Raw genomic sequence first — 26,333 nt, forward strand, 5'->3', positions numbered from 1 at the left:
GTGGTGGTTTCTCTTGTTGTGGAGCATGGACTCTAGGCGCACGGGCTTCAGTAGTTGTGGCTCGCAGGCTCTAGAGCGCAGGCTCAGTAGTTGTGGTGCACAGGCTCAGTTGCTCCACGGCATGTGGAACCTTCTTGGACCAGGGATCAAACCCATGTCCCCTGCATTGGCAGGCTGATTCTTAACCACTGTGCCACCAGGGAAGTCCCCAGAAAATTCTTAAAAGCAGCAAGAAAAGAATGACGTCACATAGAGGGGAACAACAATACGCTCAGCCAGTGACTTATCAGAAATAGTGGAGGCAAGAAGGCAGTAGAGGGCTTCCTTGGTGGCACAGTGGTTAAGAATCCGCCTGCCAATGCAGGGCACATGGGTTCAATCCCTGGTCCGGGAAGATTCCACATCCTGCGGAGCAACGAAGCCCATGTGCCACAACTACTGAAGCCTGCGTGCCTAGAGCCTGTGCTCCGCAACAAGAGAAGCCACCGCAATGAGTAGCCCCCTCTCGGCACAACTAGAGAAAGCCCGTGCACAGCAACGAAGACCCAACACAGCCAAAAATAATTAGTTAATTTTAAAAAAAGAAACAATTAGCAACTGAGTCTAACAACATAAAAAATGATTATATGTCATCAAAAATTCTTAATAAAAAAATGAAAGAACTGAATCCAGCAACATAAAATATTATTATATATAACATCATGACGAAGTGGAATTTATCCCAGGAGTGCAAGAATGCAAGGTGGCTTTAATTTTAAAAACTCAATTAATATAGTAAACCATATTAATATAGAACAAAAACCAAATGATCATCTAACAGATGTAGAAAAAGCATTTGACTTGAAATTATTTACAAAACAGAAACATCACAGACTTAGAGAACGAACTCATGGTTACCAGGGGGGAAGGGGTAGGGGGAGGGATAGTTAGGGAGTTTGGGATTGACATGTACACCCTGCTATATTTAAAATGGATAACCAAGAAGGACCTACTATATAGCACAGGGAACTCTGCTCAACATTATGTAACAACCTAAATGGAAAAAGAATTTGAAAAAGAACAGATACCGTATATGTGTAACTGAAGCACTCTGCTGTACACCTGAAACTAACACAACATTGTTAATCAACTGTACTCCAATATAAAATAAATACTTTTAAAAAAGAAAAAGCATTTAACAAAATCCAACCCCCTATCATAATAAAAATTCTCAACAAATTAGGACTAGAAGGGAATTTCCTCAACTTATTAAAAGGTATCTATGAAAAGACTACAGCTATGGTACGTAGTGGTGAAAGACAGCTCTTATTTCTAAGATCAGGAACAACTGACAGGTGCCTGTTCTTGCTGCTCCCATTAACATTGAAACAGAGGTTTTAGCCAGTGCAATAAGGCAATAAAAAGAATTAAGCCATACAGATTGGAAAGGAAGAGTTTAATAGTCTTTATTCACAAATCATATAATCCTACATGTAGAAAATTCTAAGAAAGCTACAAGAAAAGAAAGACAGAGAGCGGGAGAGGGAGAGAAAGGAAGGAAGTCAAAGAAAGAAAGCAAAAAAGAAAGAATACTAGAACTAATCATTAATTTTAGCCAAAGTCACAGGATACAAAATCAGCATACAAAATTAATTGTGGGATTTCCCTGGTGGCACAGTGCTTAAGATTCCATGCTCCCAATGCAGGGGTCCCGGGTGTGATCCCTGGCCAGGGAAGTAGATCCCACATGCATGCCACAACTGAGGAGCCCACGTGCAGCAACTAAGGAGCCCACATGCCACAACTAAGGAGGAGGCAAGCTGCAACTAAGGAGCCCACGAGCCACAAATAAGACCTGGTGCAACCAAATAAATAAATAAAAATTTTAAGTTTATTTGTATTTATATGTGCTAGCAATGAACATTCCAAAAATGAAACTGGAAAAACAATACTTCCCAATAACATCGAAATGAGTAAGATATGTATGAATAAATTCAACCCAAAAAGTGTGAGAATCATACACAGAAAACTATAAAACACTCCCAAGAGAGTTAAAAAAGAGCTACATAGGGGACTTCCCTGGTGGTCCAGTAGTTAAAAATCCAATGGTTAAGAATCCAATGCAAGGGATGTGGTTTCTATGCCTGTTTGGGGAACTAAGATCCCACACGCCGCGGGGCAACTAAGCCCGCACACGCCGCAACTACTGAGCCTGTGTGCTCTGGTGCCCACGCACCTCAACTAGAGAAGCCCGCATGCTGCAACAAAGATCCGCTGTGCCACAACTAAGAGGCGATGCAGCCAAATAAATAAACAAATTAATTAATTTAAAAAAGTGGTTCCTTCTGCATTTGTTTGAAAAAAATAAAAATAAATTAAAAAGAGCTAAATATATAGAGACATATGCCTTGTGTATGGATTTGAAGACTCAATATTGTTAAGATAGCAATAGTCCCCAAATTGATCTATAGATTCATTGTTTTTTAAAGTTGACAAGCTGGTCCTAAAATTATGTGTAAATGCAAAGAACCTAGAATAGCCAAAACAATTGTGAAAAAGAAGAAAGTTTGAGGACTTATTTAACCCATTTTTAAAACCTAGAGTTACAGTAATCGAGCTATAGTGGTATAAAACCAATGGCAGACATATATATCAATGGAACAGAAATAAGAGTTCAGTAATAAATGTTTACATTTTTACTCAGTTGATTTTTGACAAAGGTGTCAGGGCAATTTCAGTGGGGAAAGATGAACCTTCCATCAAATGTGTTCAGCCCATTACCTCACACCACAGCAAAAAAAAAAGGAACAATACTGTATCGTGCACTTAAAATTTTGTTAAGACGGTAAATCTCATGTTAAGGTTTTTTACCACAATGAAAAAAATTTTAAAAATTAAAATTACAAAGCATGCTGTTAAGGTAAGAAAAATGTAAAGGGGTGGGGGAAACACACATATTGAGGAGAGAAAATATAGTGTAGAAATTCAAAATTATACATTGGAAGAAGTAGGAAGAAGGAGGTAGCAAGAGCCCTGGGCTCGAGGGGAGAAGAAGCATCGAGAGACTCCTGAGTGAAAACAGTTATTTAGGAGCTGAGTGAAAATGAGGAGAGGTCTTCTCAGAATTGAAGGGAGAAAAAATTCAGGGGAAAGTAAGTCTTTTAAAATAACAGGTACAATTCAATTGAGTAACATGGGTGTCAGAGAGACTAATACTTTCCATCAGAGAGATACTGCGTTTTCTTATCATACTGCAGTTTGATTCAACGAATACCTGTTGGGGCATAAGATTTGTCAGACCCTGGGCTGAGTGTTGAGGACCCAGGGATGGGAGACACACACTGAGCCCAGAAGGAGTGATGGCCTAGGACAAGGTACAGACAGATAACCGTGCATACATAGGGCTAAGTGCACACCTATGTGGACACATGGTAACACCTATGCAGACGCTAACTAACTCACACCACAGGTAGGAATTAGTCAAATGAAGAAAAAGGAGAATGATACACTTGGCACCAGGAACAGGATGAGTCCAAATGTGGCAGAGAAAGATTACATGGAGTTACTTTAATGCTCTAATATCTCACTTCACCAGTGAATATGAATTTGGTCTGTTTCTCAATTAAATGCTGACTACTGGCTGCTGTTAAAGGATAAGACCACTGCTCAGCATCTGAAATCAAAAGCGCTGACGTTATTGCTCACCTACGTGCAGGAGGGTTAGCTGGTCAGAGACCTTCTCATTGGGCAAAGCAGATGGATAATCATAAGACTGTGGGCAGGAGTTTGTTTTGGATTAGTGTTGTCACAAAGGTGGGAGTGGGGTGTTGTCAACCTTAGACGTGTGGTTTGTGTTCGTTGCAGAGGCAGGAGTGTCAAGTCAGCCTCGGCAGAGGGGTCAGAGATGAGTCAGCTTCTGACTGGCTGTCTTTAGGGGCAAGGCTCCAGCTAACCGGCTGCTCCAGAGTCAAGTTCACTGAAGCAGGTTGTCACCGACTGATTAATCAGGTTGAAAACCAGTTCTGATGTTGGCTTGTTACAATACCTGTAGTAAAAATAGTTTTTTCTTAGGGGTGCAGACCTTTTATATTTTCTCACTCTCCCCTTTGGTCTTCTATCAGCCAAAGCAAAAGGAGAGACCGTGAGTGTGATCCAGATGTCCTCTACTGTGCTTGTTTCTCCTTGAAGACAAGATTTTATCCGTGGGTCTGATTTTCAGTTTGCATGTCCGTCAGCATAAGTCCATTGTGGTTTTGTCTCTAAGTCATTTGTTGGAACATTTGTTAGGACAGTGGCTCTGTAGATTTAAGACTCTGGATAAACAAATCAAGCTGTGCAACATACAAGCGTAACAGATTACTACACGGAGGAGGTGGAGGACACTCTCAAGGCACCATCTGGATTTTTCCAGGTCCGACCATGAAAACACGTCCCAACAACTGCCTGAGTCTTCCTTGATAGTCTTCCTTGATAATCCACTTTTCTTTTTGCGTGGATAGAAATTGTCGTACCTCATCTGTGGCGTTGATCCAGGTACAAAATGAACTGTCAGCAATGGCACAGACTCCCCTTGGTTAGCAACCGAAAAATCCAAGGCTTTGCTGATTTCCATAACTATCTGGGCAAAGGAATTTTAACTGTTTGGTTTACTCTTTTCTACATCAGCCAAAGCGGCGGACAAATTGTTGAGGACCCCCTGAGTTGAAGAGCAGCCATGCATGGGACGGTTAGCCTCAGGATTCTACTCCACCAGTGTTCGCCCTGTCCTTTCAGGCTCTGTTAGAGGATGTAAACCCCTGAGGGTATTGGGACATGGACACTGAGACACAGTGTCTAACTAATAGGCTGATAGGACAACTGGTCCTGGTCCTGGACTGGTACCCAGCGCCTGGCTCACACATAGGAAGAGAGAAGCAGGGGGCTGCATTAGAGATGTGATCAGCCTCAGTGGAGCCATAGGTAGACTGTCTTTAGGGCTCGTGGTAAACTGTCACTATTACATCCCAAGAAAACTGTAATCCCTTTGTGTCAGTGCAAGGACATTGTTTTTCATTTTCGTATTGTATCATTATTGGTAACATTCGTGTAGCCTCTCTCTATATCATACTTCCAATTAGCTGCACAAGCGACAGTTTGGGAGAGCCAAGTAACAGAGTTACAATGGTCATCATCCCTCAGTAAGACAATAGAGAGAAAAATATCATCAGAGACATAAAGAATAAAAATACACAAAAAAGGGCTTCCCTGGTAGCGCAGTGGTTAAGAATCCACCTGCCAATGCAGGGGACACAGGTTTGAGTCCTGGTCCGGGAAGATCCCACGTGCCGCGGAGCAACTAAGCCCATGCGCCACGGCCGCTAAGCCTGCGCACCACAACTACTGAGCCTGCATGCCACAACTACTGAGCCCACGTGCCACAACTACTGAAGCCCGCGCGCCTAGAGCCCATGCTCCACAACAAACAGAAGCCACCGCAATGAGAAGCCCGCGCACCGCAACAAAGAGTTGCCCCTGCTCACCGCAACTAGAGAAAGCCCGCACAGCAATGAAGACCCAATGCAGCCAAAATACAAAAAAAAAAACTTTTGAGTTAATTCCATCTATACAAAGATTTCCCAGGTGTCTTCTTTGCTTAAAATAAAGTAAAGGTCCTCCTGCAGACAAATCCTATCCCTGCAACTTATTATCACCCCATGATTTTTTTTTTTTTTTTTTTTTTTGCGGTATGCGGGCCTCTCACTGTTGTGGCCTCTCCCGTTGCGGAGCACAGGCTCCGGACGCGCAGGCTCAGCGGCCATGGCTCACGGGCCCAGCTGCTCCGCGGCACATGGGATCCTCCCGGACCGGGGCATGAACCCGTCTCCCCTGCATCGTCAGGCGGACTCTCAACCACTGCGCCACCAGGCAAGCCCACACCCCATGATTTTAAGCAAGTTGGGTCACTTCTCTGAGGCTGTTTACTTTTTTTTTTTTCAAAGGTGTTTGGCTGATGGGACCATCATTTCTTTTGTTTTTTTAACTTTATTGGAGTATAATTGCTTTCTGCTTTGTAACAAAGTGAATCAGCTATAAAAATATGGAATGCCTCACAAATGTGTGTGTCATCCTCGCGCAGGGGCAATGCTAATCTTCTCTGTATCGTTCCAATTTTAGTATCTGTGCTGCCGAGGCGAGTGCTGAGTCTGTTTTCTTCATTCATGAGATGAGGATGCTAATAACAGTTGTGACACTTGAGAGAGATGGATACTGTGCCAGGCATTTAAGTGCTCGATAAATGATAATGATAGGGATTATTATTACTGAAATAAGTGGCAAGGGGTCCTTTTTCACTCTAGTGCCCTAATAATGCTCAAAATCTTCCTTTAGCAGCCCGCAGTATTCCAGCTCCACCCTCAACAGGTCTCTGTGCTGGCCGTGCAGCCTACTGAGGGGCCGTCCTTGTGCTGGGGTCACCCTGTCCTCATGCATTTGGAGTCTAAGGACCGTCTCTTTCTACTCTCTTCGCTTCCCCTCCCTGCAAACACACACAATGGCCCAGTGCACACTCACACAGCCTGCACTTCTGCGTGGGGAGGGACTCTTAAAATACTGCCTAGGGTGTGTCCTTCCTTGGGAACTAAGGGTGAGCCCGTCAGACTGCTGGGCCCTCTGGCTAGTGCTGGCCCTAATTTGATTTGAGTTGCAAAGATTTAAGAATGTTGGCCTCAGTTAAATCTGCGCTACATCTTCATTGTGGAAATGCTTGTGTTTGAGACCATGTCATCACAGACACCATGAGTAATCTGAATTTAGATGAAAATGATTTCTGGAATTATGGCAAACTAGCAAGGGGTGTATTAGTCAGCTATTGGATGGCTTTTCCTGGAAAACTATATATTTCCTTCTTCAAAATGCAGAAAAAGATATGCCTAGATCGTTTGCTTAAAGTGGTTCTATTGCTCATGCAGTTACGTGTGCACTTTACCAGCTTCCCCACGCTGCAGTTGGCTCTTCTGGCGGGTAACTTTCTGGAAAGCTTAAAATAATTTGAAGAGTCTATACGAGCCTTATGAATACATGAGGCCCTTACTAAAAACCCAGGTATTTAAAATGGGCTGGTTTCCATTTTGACTTTTTTCTGAGAGCTTTCTCGGGTAGCCCTTTCTCAGGAGAGCAGGAAAGAGTGGGGCTGTGTCTTGATGACAGAACCCTTTGAAATCCTCTGGTAGTAGACCGAGGAGAAGGGTGCTGCTCAAGGTCATGCATTTTAAGATGCTTTGTGTTTCAAGGAAGATCTTTTGTCATTTGTACCATGAGAGCTCATTATGAGACAAACTACTTTAATCCAAAATATATCTTAATCTTCTAAAACAAGTTCTTTAAAAAGATAGTCCAAAAAATTTTAGGTTAATATATCCTATTGCTATGAGAAAACGTTAACTCCTCGTTTTGAAGGCTTTCAATCCTACTTTTATGAAGAATCAAGTAGGAAACGAATTAGATGCAGACTCTTACTAGTAAAGTTTTGAGAAACATAGAACCTTCTGGGCTCCACCTCATCAAACCCAATTGTGAGCTCTTGTTGATGCTCTGTTATGAAAATACCGATTTGAATATGGTACCGGGGTTCTCTCTTTGAAAAATGTTTCTGTGAGATAAAACTTCAGCTCTCATAGTATTAGTTACACTTTTGAATATATTATGCTTGCTTCTGAAACGACAATGTACATTCGTAAATATACTTGGCGTTTCCATCAAGTGTGGGTTTTTTTAAAAACCTTTTTTTTTAATTTCATTTAATTTTATTTTTTAAAAAATAAATCTATGGGCTTCTCTGGTGGCGCAGTGGTCGAGAGTCCGCCTGCCGATGCAGGGGACACGGGTTCGTGCCCCGGTCCGGGAAGATCCCACGTGACGCGGAGCGGCGGGGCCCGTGAGCCATGGCCGCTGAGCCTGCGCGTCTGGAGCCTGTGCTCCGCAACGGGAGAGGCCACAACAGTGAGAGGCCCGCGTACCGCAAAAAAAAAAATAAAAATAAATAAAAAATAAAAATTTATTTATTTTTGGCTGCATTGGGTCTTTGTTTCTGCGCGCAGGCTTTCTCTAGTTGCGGTGAGCGGGGGCTACTCTTCGTTGCGGTGCGTAGGCTTCTCATTGTGGTGGCTTCTCTTGTTGCAGAGCACGGGCTCTAGGCATGCGGGCTTCAGTAGTTGTGGCTCACGGGCTCTAGAGCACAGGCTCGGTAGTAGTGGTACACGGGTTTAGTCGCTCCACGGCATGTGGGATCCTCCCGGACCAGGGATCGAACCTGTATCCCCTGCATTGGCAGGCGGATTCTTAACCACTGTGCCACCAGGGAAGCCCCCCCATCAAGTGTTTTAAAAAAGTCAAATTGTATTCAGAAGTTGCTTTAGTTTGACAGGTCAGGCGAAGTCAAATATAGAAAGTGAGCACCGGAATCTATTTGTGGAAACATTTAGACCTTTCTCAGGCTGGCCCCAGCCGGCCTCTGCAGCCACATCCCTCCCAGCCCCAGCCTTGGGCTCTGAGGGTCATTCCTGAACAAGCCTCCCTTCTGCACTTTGTTTACGCTCTTCCCTCTGCTTTTAAGCCTCTGCCTCTGGACAACGCATCCTTCAGGGTCTGGCAGAAACGCCATCTCCTCGAGGTGGTTTGTGTGAATTAGTGGCACTGTTCTTGGCAAGGCTGCTCTGCCTCTGCCCATGGCCCTCCCCATGCTCCTGGGACCATCGAGGGGCAGACACCCTGCCTCCCTCTTGTCTGTGTCTCTTCTGACAGCTGCCAGGCCTGCTCCATGTGATGGATGCTTACAAACGTCAGGTGACTGAATTGACCTTTCTATCCTGCTCTTCCATCAGGGCAAAAGCCTCAAAAATCATCAGAGTTACAGGCCTTGTGGAGAATTTTTTAAAGCAGGGAGTTTTCACTTCCCTGTCCGAGCAGCCAGCTAATAGCAAGTCTCCCCACGCGGCTACGGGTGTTGTTTTCTCCATCGGACAGCACTCTGCCCCCGCGCGCCACGAGGGGGGTTACACAGAGGGTTCCAGTTACTGCAGTAAATGCGTGTCAGAGATCAGTCTAGAGGTGAATTATGCTGTGAGATCCAAGGACCAAGTTTCATCATGGTTAAGGTTTTTCCTTTTTCTTTCTTTTGATAAATTTCTGGAGACTTCCCTGGTGGCGCAGTGGTGAAGATTCTGCGCTCCCAATGCAGGAGGCCCAGGTTGGATCCCTGGTCAGGGAACTAGATCCCACATGCTGCACCTAAGAGTTCACATGCCACAGCTAAGGAGCCCGCCGGCCGCAACTATGACTCTGTGCAACCAAATAAATAAATAAATATTAAAAAATAAATACATAAAATTCCAAACAGTTTTTTAATAAATATAAGTTTGCCTCAGATCACCCAGGCTGTTCATTAAAATGGCAGATTCCTGGCCCTCACCCTTGGCCAGTTCTGGGCTAGTGGGTCTGAAGTGGGACCTGGGGATCTGAGCTGTGGGAAGCGTCAGGCGATTCTGGTGGGAATGCCCACAGGACTGCACGTTGAGAAACACTGATACTGTGAGGAAAGGAAGAGGTGACGTCATGTTAATGGAGGTTTTATACGCTCAAAATATTGACTAAGCCTATGTATGGAACATAATCGGGCCCTGAGCTGGCTTTTAGGAGAGACCCAGAGATGAATGAGGGAAGGTGTCTTCCCTTGGACAGCACGTGTGTTCCAGGAAGCTAGGTCAGGCCATTGGTCAGAGCATCCTGCACTCACAGGTCATCAGAGCAGGCTGTTGGGTACATTCTGAACTCATTCCAAGAGCGTTCTGGGCTTAGAGACATACTTCTTAAGCTCAGGTTGAACAAGGAAAGAAATGTACTTTTTCAACGGCCAAAGAAGTTCTCCAGGGAATGCCAGTGTCTGTTTATTCTGAGAAAAGACTTGGATTTGAACTGCACCAAATGACTCACCATGTTTTTGATGTCAGTGTCCATGAAATGTATCTGCAGTTCATCCTATGAAGGAGCTTCACCTTGATTATCTGGCACCCTCAGTGGGGAACCCAGAACTAAGTACTCTCAGAGGCCAAAGTTTGCCTATGGCTCTCAAATCACAACTTAGCTTTAGTCATTTTCATCACTGACATCCTACAAATTCACAAAGAGTGGACAGTTCCACATTTCATTGTGACAATTAGTGAGAAATTGCACTCTATTCGATCAATGTATAATTACAATGCTGTATTATAATGGTTTCATATTTGTCTTTGATTTCTCAGTAGACTGTGTCTTATGGAAGAAAAAACACCTTAAACTTGTTATTCTCTAACACGTAGTACGGATATGAAGTGGATAGCCAAAGTATGCTTACAGATTGCTTAAAACTAACTAGAAGTTTAAAGTGTTTTTGATGCTGAAATGAGAGAATGTTCGGAAGCTTCTACAGTGTGAAAACCCCTGATGGACAGAGATAATAATGTTACTGAGAATAGATGAGAAATGTCTTAGGAGGATGTTGTCCAGGCCTCTGACTTGTTGTTTATGTTTGCAGAAAAGCTTAAGAGAACACAGCCAAAGCCCTGTGCTACTACATGTTTTATGCTTTGCTTTTATGAAAAGAGGTAAATTGCTAAAAGCCACACCGATAGCAAGAATTTTGTTCAACAGGGCTTCCCTGGTGGCGCAGTGGTTGGGAGTCTGCCTGCTGATGCAGGGGACACGGGTTCGTGCCCCGGTCCGGGAGGATCCCACATGCCGCAGAGCGGCTGGGCCCGTGAGCCATGGCCGCTGAGCCTGCGCATCCGGAGTCTGTGCTCCGCGGCGGGAGAGGCCACAACAGTGAGAGGCCCATGTACCGCAAAAAAAAAAAAAAAAAAAAAGAATTTTGTTCAACAAAGCAAATCTTAGGTATGTCTTCATGTAGCCTAGTGTATAGAACCATCTATGTCCATAGCATATTGTGAAAACAGATTGTATTGTTACTTCTGAATCCTTAAGAAAATGTTAAATCTGAAATCGTCAATTCACTACGGCGGGGAATAACGTAATATATGTTTTAAAACAGCATGAAGACTTGAAATGGAAAAACTTTGATGTTTTGAAGAAGATATCAATTATTTTAAAATCCTGTCATTTTGAGTAAAATGTATTATCTTCAACTACTTTATCCATTTATACATGTGATCATTTTCTTTAATTACTCCCTTCCTTTACCTGTTCTTGGGTAAATATAGAAATGAGCACAAATTATCACTTTCTGTAAATCATTTTATTTACACAAAAGATAAACATATCAAAGACTTATTAAGATCTTCTTTTTTTTTTTTTGGCCGTGCCATGCAGCTTGTGGGATCTTAGTTCCCCGACCCGGGATCAAACCTGGGCCCCGGTAGTGAAAGCACCAGAGTCCTAACCACTGGACCGCCAGGGAAGTCTCAAGACCTTTTTTCTATAGTAGTTATTCAGCACATACTGTCAAGCCTCCTTTAGAAGAAACTCAGGGAACAGAATGATGCATACTTCGCCTTCATACTTTACATCTTGTGTGTCTACATTTCCAAGGTGTGGAATATATTTGATTAATGGTTCTTTGCAGGGTCACTTGAGAGAAGTACTAGTATAAACTTGGCCTGTGTCCTGTTAGGTTATGTCCAGCCCAAGTTAAGGGAGGTTAGTGATGGTTCAGGCGGGCAGACCTGGGGGGAAAATGAGCCCAACAACAGACAGCAACAATTTCTCTCCATATCTGGACTGAGAGTCCTATATCCTTAAGAAGGTAATATTTATTATCTGACAGGAAGTGAGTTTTCAGCTGTTTGGACTCAGCGCTTGACACATTCTGGAAAGCTAGTCATCACTTTTTGTTTTGACAAAGAGCATAAGAAGAAAAAAAAAGTACCCGGGATGCAGGTGAGAAGCTGGTCCATTCACGCGCTCAGTTATTTTTTCTTGACTGTCTGCCCCGGCTGAAAAGCATGGGGCATACAGATGTGAATTAGACATTCTTCTGCCCTCCAGTGACTTACAGCCTAATCAAATAGGGAAACGTGCACAGAGATAAGTAAGAGCAGCACTATTTATAGGAATCTTGATCTCTGTTCAGAGGGCAGCAGAGGCTCGAGGAGGGAATGGCCGCTTGCAGAGATACGAAGGCTTTCCTAGGGGTGGCTACTGAGCTGAGCCTTGAAAGAGGAGTTTGTCACGTTGGGGAGGAGAGGCCAGTCCAGGCAGAGACGAGCCTAAGCGAAGTCCTGGAGATGAATAACCTCACTGCTTGGGGAACTGCAGGCAGCTGGGAGAGCCTGGAGCACAGGGTGCTGGGGATGCAGGGCGGGGGGCGATGGGAGGGGAAGGAAGGTGAGCACGGCACAGTGTGGTGTCCGGTCGTCCAAGCTCTGTATACCTACGGGGGAGGGACAGGCCTGAGATGTCTGAGGGGTCCTGTCGGCAGAACTGGGTGACGAGCAGGCGTGGGGACAGTGACATTAGTCTGAACTTGTGGCATCTGCACTCGGGCTCCCAACCACGACCCCGGGCTCTCCCTCCCCCACTGTGGGCTCAGCTTTTGGACCTGCAGGACAGGCTGGGGAAGTGGGATTGGCAAGAAAGAAGGGAAAGATGAGCCCAGGATTGGAAAGAACTGACGGGCGAGGCGCGTTGAAATCCGAGGCCCAGGGCTGGGCCGGACGGAAGCCCAGGGGTCATCCGGAATCAGCCACAGATGGGACAGTGATTCTGTAATTGCAGCTTATTTGGCACCCAAGGCTCAGTGCCAGAACTTTCTGGTCAACTGTCTACATTTCCTCTTGGAAATGATAAGATATTTCAAGCACTTGAGTTTCCCTCCAAAACCAAGCAAATCCAGGCTCTAGCCAGTGCAACTTGGTCTGCCCTTTCAGCTCTTTTATTTGATTTTCCTGGTCGTCTGTTTTGAGGAGCGAACAGAATGCAGATGGACGTTTTCTTAGCAAGAAAAGGCTGGCGAAGGGCAGGCAGGGGTTAGTGGGTGAAAAGGGTGTGCGCACACGAGAGAGCACCACCACCCGTGTCCTGTGAGCCCAACACACTTAGACAGGCCTATGGCGTGACCCGGAAGTTTGTAAAAGGCAGATGAGCCTACTTTCCACCCTGTCCTGAAGGGCTTTTTTTCTGAAAATACCCAAGAGAGCCCTAAGAAGGGACAAGAAGCTAGATCATGTCTTCTAGCACTTTAGGCTCCAAATCTGGAGCTCCGAAATGAGTGAAGAAGAAAACCAGAGAGCAGACAACCAGGGTGAGAAGGACATTGTCGCGAGCATTATATTAGCGTGACTGTCTCCTATGCTGCCACCTGACAGCTCCTACCCGTCTCGAATGTTTGACCAGTGCACTACTCCGATCCATCATGTCAGCGAAACTTTCTCCCCACCTGAAGGCTCAGCTTATTTCTCAGCCCTTCAGCCTCTGACTTGCTCTATCCAACCTCAAAGTAAACATTTAAGAGAGCTTCGCCCCTACAGCCATCAATCATAGATGCAGCGGACAGTTAAACTGAGATCACGCAAACCTAAGACCAGAGGCTTCAGTGAGCCCTGCTTCACTTACACAATGTTCTGGAACACGAGAGAGGAAGAATGACCATCACGCGGAGTGCGTGGGAAGAACTAACAGGAAATTCCCATCATATACTTGGGAATAGTTTACAGCGCATGTCCATCCTCCTCACCCTCCTCCACCTTTACATAGTTACCTATAAGTTAACCTTTGCAATTTGAAATTGCAATTATTATCCGAAACTTACAGATGAGAAAACTGAGACTTAGAGAAATTATACTGACCAAAGTCGTCCAGCTATAAGTGGTGGCACAGGCATATGAACCATGCTCTGTTTCCGAAAGCCCACATGCTTTTTCCCTGGCCCACGGGAGCCTTCAACAGTGAATATATTATTAAAGCTTGTTGAGCCGTGCAAGCAACTTTGGGAGCTGGTGAGAACTGCTCCAGACTCACCCTCCCCTTTGGGGTGCAGCCTGCCACCTGAAGGCAGGACTGCAGGCAGAAGGACGTCAGGAACCAGCCCCGCTGTGTTCAAGGCCCCATGGACAGCAAGTCCTAGAGGATGTCAGGGAAGGACCACGCCCCCGCCCTCTGCCAGTGCCCGGCCAGGCTTGGTGTGGGGAGACGGTTCCTCCCACGCCCTGCAGAGGGAAAGATTCTATGACCACCAAACACAAAGAGAGCAGGTCTTCATCTTGGTAGAAATAAAAGAGGAGAGAGAGGCATCTTCTTCTATAATCCACACCCCCTGACCCCACCAAAAAAACCTAAAGTATGTATTTTGCACTGGAGGTCCACTGGGGTAAAGATAACTTCTATTTGCCTGTTTTTGAATAAAGGAAAGTCAGGCGCAGAGGTACTGATGGCATGTAAATTAAAGATATGAAGTATCTCATTGAAATTCTAAAGATGTGCTGATCCTACCCCAGGATCAAAAGAGTTCTCTTGTCGTGCTGGTGCTGACTTATTAATAAAGACCATGCTTTTATTTGATTATTTATCTAATCAGCATTCACTTTCAGTTTAAGCTCATTAAGTCGCTGGTAACAGAGTGGTGCTGAGAGTGTACTTGGTGGAAGAATTACATCCAAGTGAGACAGAGAGTGTATTCAGGGGCGGGCGGTCAGAAACAAAGGCAGAGCCTGCAAGCCCGTGTCACCCGAGTGGAGCTTGTGAACTGTCTGACAACCAAACAGAAAGGGTACCTGTGTAGAAGTTTAGTTTTGTAGCGTAAAGGCTGAACGTTATAATTAAATACACTTAGTAAAAGGGAAACGAAAATGACAAGCACTCTAATTATTTCAACAACCGAGAGAATAATACCCATTCTTTATATGCTTTATGTTGGGGAAGCTTTCTTAACGGGCTTTTGTGTGAACTTCTGATTACGCCCAGGTTGCTGGCTGCTGGGTGTGCCCAGACTGGCTCTGAGCGACTTGCATCTCATCTGTTTGCCCCCACTGACTGGTCTTCTAAAGTGCTCGTAATACAAACCAGCCGAACAGTATCTCTTACGGAGCAGGTAGCCAAATCATCTTGTTCTTACCTGATGGGTGGTTGCCATGGTCAGCTGCTAAAGATAAATCCTCTTCTTTAAGCCCATCCTGCCCCACAGATAGGAAATTCCACTTTTTGTTGGACTAAGAAGCCTCCAGCTGCCCCAGCGCCACACTGGAAGAGGGCCTGTGAACAACAGAGTGTGCAGTTAACTGAGGCCGGCGTGTCCCCTCCTTGGAAACGCTGCTGCTCAGACTTGGCACGGTAACGGGCTAAATTATTTATCCAGGCGGAAAAGGGAAAGCAGCTAAGAGCTTCCTGAGTTTATAGCCTTGATCCCTGGGTTCGTACTGAGACAGGAAACAGGCCAGGCTCCATAGGCAAAGAGAACAAAAAGGTTCCCTCTGAAGTCCTCTTATGTCTGCGTGAGTCCCAACCAGGGTGAAAATAAGCTGTTCCCATCAATCTTCTCGGATTCACTGAGTACCATGTGTCAGGCACTGTGAGATATAAGACAGGTGAAAAGTGGTCTTTGCCCTCAGTGAGCCTGTAACATATCCACTAGGCCAGAGGAAGCTGAGGAAAAGTTAACTTTCTGGTTCATTCATTCCAGACCCGCACATGTCAGGCACTGTGCTAGGTCCTGGGGTGCAGTACTGAAGGAAGATAGGAAACCATGTGATGATGCACGGAAGGACCATCCGACCAGCATGACGATGGGAAAGGGAATTAAATAACACAAAAGAGGAAATGCCACGAGGTGTCATGTGATTAATCTCTAAGTGACACATTGAGTAAAGGCCATGTGATGAGAGCAGTCTCGGTTCTGGTCTTGGTGTTGCTATAAACAACAGAGCCAAGCCCTCACCCACACCCCACTGCACTGACCCTTCCAGGACCCTCCAGGGTAGCCTGAGGCCAGCACTCTCCCAACTTTGATTGGTCGTGTTGACCAGGTCACCAGATTGGGTCTACATGGAATGAGGTCACCGAAGAGAGGACTGTCTCTCCTTCCAGGGGATTCACCTCCATCCCAGGAGCCACGCTTCAGATCAGGAAATATAGCCCTGACATTTAAGACCTTTCATTGTGGTACAAAAAAGGTCACCTACAAACTTGTGCTTCTTATTACAGCGGATTGGAAATTCTTATGCCATTACTTTCCCATGGAGCCTTGGACTTAAAGTCACAACTATGTAAATGGTATTCCTGCTACTTGCTACAGTCTCTGGACTTCTGAGTGTAATGTGTATCTCTTTTAAGGTACTTGTCATGATGTCGCTATCTGTTTATTTGTGTATATGGCCCTTTGCACCACATTAATTTCTTTTCTTTTCAAAGTTTTTTTGGATGTGGACCATTTTTCAAATCTTTATTGAATTTGTTACAATATTGATTCTGTTTTATGCCTTGATGTTTTGGCCACGAGGCATACGGGATCCTAGCTCCCCGACCAAGGATCGAACCCTCACCCTCTGCACGGGAAGGCGGAGCCCCAATCACTGGACCGCCAGGGAAGGGCCCACCCCATTAATTTCTTAATAACGGCAAGAAACATACCTCGCTCATCTTTCTCAGCTCCTCCTCATGAGCATGCTGCCTTGCGAGTAACAGGTAATCAGGGAATATCTACCGAATGAACTGTGTCACTCAAAAATGGAAGACGCATCATGCATTTGTGTTTGGGGCTTCCCTCTGACCCCCAAACCTGAAATTTACCAAAGATTGGCCCTGCTCTAATGGGGAAAAATTCCTGCCACTTAAGTAAAGAAGAAGGCCGTATCCGGCCGCCGCCACGAGAGGAGCTGCCGCCATGTCCGCGCATCTGCAATGGATGGTCATGCGGAACTGCTCCAGCTTCTTGATCAAGAGGAATAAGCAGACGTACAGCACCGAACCCAATAACCTGAAGGCCCGCAACTCCTTTCGCTACAACGGGCTCATTCACCGCAAGACTGTGGGCGTGGAGCCGGCGGCGGACGGCAAAAGGGTCGTGGTGGTCATGAAGCGGAGATCCGGCCAGCGAAAGCCAGCCACTTCTTACGTGCGGACCACCATCAACAAGAACGCCCGGGCCACCCTCAGTAGCAGCCGGCACATGATCCAAAAGAACAAGTATCGCCCGGATTTGCGTATAGCTGCCATCCGCAGAGCCAGCGCCATTCTGAGCAGCCAGAAGCCTGTGACAGTGAAGAGGCAGCGGACCCGCCCCACCAAGAGCTCCTGAGCAATCTGTCCCCTTCCCCAATGCAATAAAGCTGTCAGCTGACTTGCCGCAAAAAAAAAAAAAAAAAAGCGGGAGAAGGAATTCCCTGGTTGTCCAGTGGTTAGGACTCTGCGCTTCCACTGCAGGGGGCCCGAGTTCGACCCCTGGTCGGGGAACTAAGAACCGGCATGCCATGCGGAGCAGCCAAAAATAAAAAATAAAATAAACAAGAAGAGAAGGAGAGACAGGCTGGCAATGATGGGAATGGAAAGGATGTTTGCCTCTCTAGCCAGGTCTGTGGAATCATAACGAACAGGAAGGCAGATGTCAGAACCGGGTCACCCTCACATTCAAACCAGAAATTCTTCCTCTAAAGGGAGGGTCATTGTGTGAGCCAGTGTTGGATGTTGTAGGTTATAAAGCCTGTGGTGGAATCAGCCTCATGGGCGAGCACAAACAGATAGAATACTATGGATAAAACGAGATTAGCCTTGGCTAAGGAGTCCACAGTAGACATTAGCATTGCTTACAAATTATCTCAGAAGAAGCACCAGGCAACAGAAGCACACCAAGGTCCATGAACCTGAGATACAGACCCGGCAGAAAGGGGGCACTGCCCATGGGGACATCTCAGCTCTGGTCACCTCCTTTCTGTGTCACCCTCTGCAGGTGGAATCGGCTGCATAGGTCGAGACAAGGGTCAGGTTCGGAAGTGCCTTGACACGGTGGAGATCTACAACCCGGACGGGGACTTCTGGAGGGAGGGCCCACCCATGCCCAGCCCCCTGCTCTCACTTCGCACCAATTCTACCAATGCAGGAGCCGTGGACGGAAAGCTGTACGTCTGCGGGGGCTTCCACGGAGCAGGTACTGGTCGAGTTTTAAATGTTTTGTAACCTCCTTTGATGTCAATTTTCACCTCCCTTAACTGACCCAACGAACAATCCTAAGAGCAGGGGGCACTGGCAAAAGCAGTGACCTTGGGCAACTCACCAACCTCTGACCTTGGGTTTTCACGTCTACAAAGTGGGGCTACTCCCTCCACGGGCTGTCATAAGAATTAAGTGAGATCTGGTCTGTAATGTGTCTGGCACACAGCAGACACACAATACACATGAGTTGAACACGACAAGAGGAGAAATGGGGGAGGGAAGGCTAATGCCAGATTGTAGGACTAAAGGAGAGATTTAAAAATATGAAGAGGGACTTCCCTGGTGGGGCAGTGATAAGACTCTGTGCTCCCAATGCAGGGGGCCCGGGTTCGATCCCTGGTCGGGGAACTAGATTCCACATGCTTGCTGCAACTGAGAGTTTGCATGCCGCAAATAAGGAGCCCACATGCTGCAACTAAGGAGCCCGCCTGCCATATCTAAGACCTGGGGTAGCCAAAATAAATAAATATTTTTTAAAAAATAAATAAAAATATGAAGAACGCATGGAAATAGGGGGATGACCAGAAACACGGGGGGTTAGCTCTGCATTTATTGATCTTTACTGAAATCCTGCCCTCGGAAAACTCTCTTACTCCCCACTACTGACACAAGAAATAAATTGCTTGAAAGGCTTTCTAAGATAATACCTAATCTACGTGTTTATTACCAAACTCAGCTTCCACATATCTAATTGCCACCATCATTGCAATCTACAGTACGGATTTATAGTTTTTTAAAGTAACAGGGAGATTTTTATCCTTTATTTTTTTTAATATTTGTTTATTTATTTATTTTGGTTGGCTGTGCCGGGTCTTAGTTGTGGCACACCAGATCTTTTAGTCAAGGCATGCGGGCTGTTGGTGGTGGCATGCAGAATCTAGTTCCCCAACCAGGGATTGAACTGGGGCTCCCTGCCCTGGGAGCACGGCGTCTTACCCACTGGACCACCAGGGAAGCCCAGGGAGATTTTTAAATATGCACAAATTTAATAAGTAACTGTCTCCAAAGTTTGATTAGTTGCATCAGTAAGTAAGGCAGAATGCAGCTACAGTAAAAATGATTAACAGTTTAATTCTAACCTTCCTAATAGAAGTACTAGGCCAGGACATAGCCAGGAAAAACATGCCCCAGGAGTACTTACAATTTTGGAAGCATGCCCAATTAAAACAGAGCTGCCCCTGCAGCAAAACCAGGCCTGCTATACACCTCCCTTCATTTTTAAAGCACGTAATTATATGTAAGTTAAAGAATAAAGTTTTCATTAGGAATTAAGAGAGACTTAGGAGGTATATGAACCAAATACAATGAGTGGACCTTATCTGGCTCCTGATTCAAACAAATCTTGTGGAGAAAGATATTTTTCAGGTAATCTGGGAAATCTGAGTGTGGACTGGAGTATTAGATGATATTAAGGAATGGCTAATTTTAGGTCACAATAATAATGGCATTGTAGTTTTATATGAAAGAGGAAGAAAAAGGAAAAACGTTATGAACGATGAGAGACTGTGTAGAAGTTTTTATGGATGAAAATGACATGCTGTCTGGAACTTGTGTTAATCTACTCCAGCAAATATTTTTTAAACAGTGAATGGGGATGGGGGGCAAGAACAGATTTTACAACGTTGGTAAAGTGTTGATCATTGTGAAAGCTGGATAATGGCTACAGGAGCTTTATTTACTAGATTTTTTTTTTCTTTCCGCACCACTCGGCTTGTGGGATCTTAGTTCCCTGACCAGGGATCGAACCCCGGGCCCTTGGCAATGAAAGCGTGGGGCCCTAACCACTGGACTGACAGGGAATTCCCTATTTACTGGTTTTTGTATTCTTGAAAGTCCCCATGATAAGAAGCTTCAATTTTCCTTTCTCTATTTGTTCTTCAGAGAACTTTCCAAAACTTTTTTTAACGGTTCTAATATCTTTTATATTACACATCACATGCTTGTGTAAAGGTAGTAACCTGTCACAGTAGCAAGAAACCTGGCAGGGCAAGGAGATCTTTTAAAGACCCCTGTTGCAACCCCGTGAGTGAGGAGGCCTTGGAGGAGACAGGAGAGCGCCCAGGTGCTGGACCACTCGCCGCCCCCCCCCACCCCCCCGCCAGGGCCTGCTCTCCATCCCCTGGCTGCAGGCTTTCTCTTGACCAGAAGAGAAGGGCAGAGAATACAGAGGGTGGCCTCAGGACCTCCAGAGCAGTGGGGGGTAATTAGTGTCTAAGGATCTAGAAGATAACTCTCTTTTGTCTTGTTTCCTTGTCCTATTTTCCTTTGTATAATACTGAGTTAAAGAATTGATATCCCCAGTTTTTCAAGAATGCCTGAACTCACCCTCTGAGCCGATGTCTTTTCTTGGAACTGTAATGGACTAATAATGCTTCCAGCCAGAGGGAAAGGGATTTACTATGCGAGCTCTCAAAGTCCCTTTTAATTATTTGGTTTTAAGATGGAAAATTGTCCCGGATTAGCTAAGTGAGTTGACAGTGGGGTTTTATGGAAAACAGAACAATTGTATAATAGCGTGCCCATTACAAACTAGAGATCTCAGAGTCAGACCTAAAAACAGGCACTGAATTTTCTCTCCTTGTGTGACACAAACCTACTCATCCCATTTATTTACTCAGAAAAACACAGTCAAGAAAGTACCCTTTTAATCTGTTTAGTTAATTCCATAAAAAATGTATTGAAACAAACTGTTTAGAGGCACTTGGGCTACAATCTTGAGATGCTCAACAGTTGACGGGAAAGACAGACACCAAAACACGTAATAAACATAGTAACTGCATATTGGTTAAAATAGATTGAACACCTCTGTTTTCTCCCACGTCCCACGAAAATGACGGTAAATGGAATGAACACAGTCAGACAAAGAAAAGAGGAGAGAGGGCAACAGCAACACAATTTTGGAAGCAGGAAAGCAGATGGATGAATAACTGCTCAGACATGAGACAGTTCAGTGCTAACCTGGCAACAGGAAAAGGAAGCACAAACCACAGAACTCCAGGGAGTCTTGGGGGTGGACAAGTCTGGAAGAGGGAATGAAGGTGACGCTGAAAACACGAGGACAGCGGAAAGACAGGAAGAGCCCAATCTCCTGCCCTTCCCTCGACACTGAGATAAAGCCCCTCCTGCACCCCAGCAAAGACCAAAGCTAAGGATGGGGGTGGGGGAGGCAATCAGTACTAAAAACAGGGAGCGGAAGAGAACAGCTACACACTGAATCTGGAGATCAGCAGCTTTCTTCGTCTTCTGGCTCCCAGACGTGGGCAGCCATAACCTCCAGTCAGGAGACAGGAAGATTCTTCTTTGGGAATCTGACCTGCCCCAAAATAAGGCAAAGCCAAATCACCCCACAGAGAACCTCACGGAAAAGGCTTCCATGGTATCCCTCTCTTAAAGATGAGCAAACAGCTGGGGCTCATCAGACCTTTGAGGAAAGCATGTACAGAAAAGACAGAAATCAAAACATAAAAGAAGAAAAGCAACTGGAGGAAACGGGCTGTGCCAGGAGGAGACGCGTCCTCGGAGGTTAAAAATATGACAGCAGAAATTGTATATACAACAGAAAACTTGGAGTGTAGAGTGGAAGAAACTTCTCAGGAAGCAGGGCAAAAAGTAATTAGATAGAAAATGAGAGAAAGAGAAAGTAAGTCCATGAGGTCCAATGGTTGAATAGGAGTTTCAGTAAAAAAAAAAAAAAAAGAATAGAGAAACTGGAGGGACAAAACATCCATGAAATAAATTAGGAAAATTTCCCAGAACTAAAGTTACCAGTTGAAAGGAAACACCTCATCCCCGGCAGAGTGGAAGAAAACGGACACAGAGTAAAGCACATCCCTGCAATGTCACAGAACGCCGGGGACAAATGAGGATCCTGAAAGCTGCCAGAGAGAAAGGACTCATCTCGTAGAAAGTGTCAGGAATCAGAATAGCACCACACTTAGGAAACGTGACACTGGAAGCTAGAAGAAACTTAAGCTAATGCCTTCAAAAACCCTAGAGGAAAGTTACCTTCTACCTATACTTCCGTACTTGCTGAACCTCTAAGTGTGGGAGCACGTTTTCAGACATGCAATGTTCCCAAAATTTATCTCCTGTGCTCCCTTCTGTTAGGTTTTGCTTCCCAACAACGAACACCTAAGCCAAGTACTAGAGGACAGGGGGCCAGGAGACAGGATTAAACACAGTGGAGGGAAGGATACTGAGGGGAGATCCAGGGATGACAGCTTGTACAGTGGCCTGAACAGCCAGTTCAGAAGGCAGCTGGTCAAAGGCTCTGGGGGAGGGGACTTCCAGAAGAGAAAACTGATCAAATCTTAATATTCTGCAAGATTTAGACACTTGGAGAAGAGCAATGAAAACTAACAAAAATAGAACAATTGACTTGAGAGGAAGCAAGCAGTTGTGCAGGAAAGGAGAGCGTGTCACCCGGTCATGTGTGAATAGCACTGATAACAATCACGTCTAATCATGTCAGTGGTAAACACGGAGCCTCAACCCTTCGGGGGAGTGGGGCACACACGGTGGGGATGTGGAAGAAAGCTGAAACCACATTTTCTACAGTGGAAGTCAGGAGTGCATGGCTTCATCTGAGAAATCAAGAAGTTGCAGTAGGGACTTCCCTCATGGTCCAGTGGACGTGGGTTCGATCCCTGATCGGGGAACTAAGATCCTACGGGCCACGGGGCAACTAAGCCCGCGTGCCACAACTACCGAGCTCAAGCGCCTCAACTACAGAGAAGCCCGCGTGCCGCAAACTAAAGGTTCTGTGTGCCTCAGTGAAGATCCCGTGTGCCACAACTAAGACCAGACACAGACAAAAAAATAATAATAATAAAAATAAAGAAAATAATTTTTTTTAAGAAAAGAAGTTGCAATAGTATAAAATACGTTATTTATAGATGACAGTGTTCAGTGCCAGAAGAATCAGCCAGGTTGAAAGGCAGAAAATGGGGAGGTGGGTAGGACACAACCATCTTTAAGGCCTGAACCTTGTTGAGCTGTCTGGCTCTTTAAATCGTGCGCGTGTATAACTGATAAAACAAAAGCAAATTTGAGATACATAAATAGAGTACATGTAAGAGAGGAACAATGAGGGGAGTATTAAGGAAAATATTAGCAGGTGAGCCTGCTGGAAGGTAATCCTCTGTGGGTCTCATGCATCTCTGAGCATCTGGGAGCAGAGACACTGCCTGCCTTTGTTCTGGAAGACCCTTTCAAGCGTGTTTGTACAGCAGACAACCTTAGAAAAGAGAGACAGTGTCTCCCTCCACCGCAAGGGCCATTATAAAAGCTTCCGGTTCCTAAGCTTAGGGCTCCCGTCCTACAAGGCAGCCCACTGGTTGTACAGGTGTCGCCTGACACTCTCCATGCTGCCCTGTGGGATTTGCGGCTCAAATAACTGTACTTCTAAAATGCGGACACACTGCCTGCTGCTGTTGCTACGAGCGACCCCGTCCTTCCTCTATGACCAGGAGTTTCGTGTTGTAAAGTCTAAGACTCTTCACAGTTCTTGACAGAACTGTTGAGTTCTTTGACTCAGCAGAGGAAAGTCAGAATCAAAAACTCTGTTCTCCACCCCCAGCACAGAGTGAGGAAGCCAACATTATGTTTCCAAAAGATCAGAGCTCATAACACCAACTCTTCACACACTTACAGAATATAGAAGAGGAGGGAACATTTCCCAACTCTTTCTATGAGGCCGGAATTTCCCTGATAGCAAAACTGGACAAAGACATTCCAGAAAACTACGGGCCAACGTCCCTTATGAATACGGTTGCAAAAATGCTCAGTAAAATACTAGCAAGCTGAATGTAGCAACATACAAAAAGAATTATGCATTCTAACCAAGCAGGCTTTATGCCAGGAATGAAAAGCTGGTTCACCGTACAAAAATTAATCAGTGTAATACACCGTATTAGGCAGACCTGCTCTAAAAAAGGAAAGTTACAGAAAATTCTTCAAATGAAAGGCAACTGGTATCGCTGAGAAACTTGGAACCTCAGGAATCCAGGAAGACAAAGAGAAATAGTGAATACCCGGGTAAATATAATGGACATTTTTCTCCTCTTCAGTTCTTTAGCACATGAATGGCAGTCGACAGGAAAAATTTTAACACTGTCTGATAGTGTTCTCAGTGTGGGTTAGTGTTACACAGAGAGGGCTGTCTCCCTTGTGGTGACAATTAAACGTAATGGGGTAGGTAGGCTAAGGGACTAGATGGAAGTGAGGGGGGTTCCTGCACCCACTTGAAGTGATGAAGTATCAGCGAAATAGTCTGTTAAAAGTTGCTGTACTCCTGGGCTTCCCTGGTGGAGCAGTCATTAAGAATCCGCCTGCCAATGCAGGGGACACGGGTTTCAGCCCTGGTCCAGGAAGATCCCACATGCCGCGGAGCAACTAAGCCCGTGTGCCACAACTACCGAGCCTGCGCTCTAGAGCCCGCAAGCCACACCAACTGAGCCCGCGTGCCACAGCTACTGAAGCCTGCGTACCTAGAGCCCGTGCTCCACAACAAAGAGAAGCCACTGCAGTGAGAAGCCCATGTACCACAACAAAGAGTAGCCTCCACTTGCCACAGCTAGAGAAAGCCCGTGCACAGCAACAGAGACCCAATGCAGCCAAAAATAAATAAATAAATTTTTTTAAAAAAAGTTACTGTAATCCTTAGAACAACTACCAAAAAACAAACTATACAAGGAAGAATGCTTAAAAATTCAAGATAAATTAAAATGGGATATTTAAAATATTCACGTAATCCAAAAAGAAGAAGGAAAGGGGAAACAGAGGAGCAAAACATAAAAAAAATAATAAAATAGTAGACCTGAATCCCAGTGTGTTGATGTTTACATGAAATACAATGGTCTTTTTTTAATATATAAATTTATTTATTTATTTATTTTTGACTGCGTTGGGTCTTCGTTGCTGCATGCGGGCTTTCTCTAGTTGTGGTGAGTGAGGGCTACTCTTTGTCGCGGTGCTTAGGCTTCTCATTGCAGTGGCTTCTCTTGTTGTGCAGCGCAGGCTCTAGGTACACGGGCTTCAGTAATTGTGGCTCGTGGGCTCTAGATCGCAGGCTCAGTAGTTGTGGCGCACGGGCTAAGCTGCTCCGTGGCATGTGGGATCTGCCCGGACCAGGGCTCAAACCTGTGTCGCCTGCATTGGCAGGCGGATTCTTAACCACTGCACCACCAGGGAAGCCCCAATACAGTGGTCTTTATCAAACCATTTCACCTCACAGACCTTCCACTTGCTTAATCTCATTTTTTAAAGTATTTTTCTTAAGAAAAAGAAAATAAACTAATTTTCTCAAAAGCACCATTTCCTATTTGAACTCCTGTGTATCTCGAAGGGTAAAACACATTCTATGTTTCTTATAAATAAGCCCAGGGAATTCCCTGGTGGTCTAGTAGTTAAGACCCCACGTTCCCAGGGCAGGGGCAGGGGTTCGATCCCCTTTCAGGGAGCTAAGATCCCGCCCAATGCACGGCACGGCCAAAGCAAAGGAAAAGGCCGAGAATACTCAGAAGTTTGCTTATAGTCATTACTTGGGATGCCAATTACCCCTGGATCAAAAGTGACTTTGTACATCCATTCCTTCAATCGGTGGAAAATATAAAATCTCTGATGAATTAATTGAATCTCCAGACAGCGGAAGACTGTTTCTGTGCCACATGATTTTACAGTATGCTGGTGTACCGCAGGGGGCTGCAAAGGACTCCCCCCCCATCCCAACCTCGTTCGCAGAGGCAACTGCACGTCCTCAGACGGTCGTGTGGCTTTGGTTCTGGTTTTGCCCAAACCGGGTCCCTCCTCTAAGAGGTGCTCACTGCGGTCGCGCCTTGGTTACACTCATCACCCTCTCCTTCCTGCTTCAGTCGGGGGCAGCTATATCACTCTTTTTGCTGACTGCTGGCTCCACCTCACTAGAGAGGGTAGGTAACACCCCCACCTGAGGACAAGCCCACCAGCTGGACAGGCCAGGTCAGCCTGTGCTCAGTAACCCGGTTTATGATTTATGATTGACTCACATACCTATTCATTCAAAATGCAATGGAACTTGACATAGCTTATAGAGAGGCACATGACACAATAAGATAGAAATTAAAATAAATCAGGGGGCTTCCCTGGTGGCGCAGTGGTTAAGAATCCGCCTGCCAACGCAAGGGACACAGGTTCGAGCCCTGGTCCCGGAA

General features: G+C 45.5%; 3 protein-coding genes and 1 non-coding gene across 4 annotated transcripts in view; 2 read left to right on the forward strand and 2 right to left on the reverse strand.

Annotated features, from left to right (window-relative positions):
- MGLL (monoglyceride lipase) overlaps positions 1–26,333 on the reverse strand; it is a 275,956-nt gene that overhangs the window by 229,481 nt on the left and 20,142 nt on the right. The window contains exon 2 of the mRNA XM_060308749.1: positions 15,056–15,192. The gene's annotated coding sequence lies outside the window, so the exon portion shown is untranslated. The remainder of the gene's footprint in view (positions 1–15,055; positions 15,193–26,333) is intronic.
- KBTBD12 (kelch repeat and BTB domain containing 12) overlaps positions 1–26,333 on the forward strand; it is a 52,788-nt gene that overhangs the window by 20,308 nt on the left and 6,147 nt on the right. Inside the window, exon 5 of the mRNA XM_030849228.2 lies at positions 17,882–18,079. Within this exon, the coding sequence (XP_030705088.1) occupies positions 17,882–18,079 (198 nt within the window). The remainder of the gene's footprint in view (positions 1–17,881; positions 18,080–26,333) is intronic.
- LOC115848511 (U6 spliceosomal RNA) lies at positions 6,050–6,156 on the reverse strand. Its single transcript, XR_004037727.1, has one exon. It is a non-coding gene; the product is annotated as a U6 spliceosomal RNA (small nuclear RNA).
- Positions 16,794–17,269, forward strand: LOC115848475 (large ribosomal subunit protein eL28). The gene has a single exon (XM_030849229.2). It carries the CDS (start codon positions 16,820–16,822, stop codon positions 17,231–17,233), a length of 414 nt encoding a protein of 137 aa, XP_030705089.1. The 5' UTR covers positions 16,794–16,819; the 3' UTR covers positions 17,234–17,269.

Source organism: Globicephala melas, chromosome 11, assembly GCF_963455315.2.
Source record: "Globicephala melas chromosome 11, mGloMel1.2, whole genome shotgun sequence".
Lineage (NCBI taxonomy): Eukaryota > Metazoa > Chordata > Mammalia > Artiodactyla > Delphinidae > Globicephala > Globicephala melas.

Bases quoted from the DNA above. Each gene is read 5' to 3' on its own strand.
- LOC115848475 (XM_030849229.2), top strand. From the start codon at position 16,820: ATGTCCGCGCATCTGCAATGGATGGTCATGCGGAACTGCTCCAGCTTC.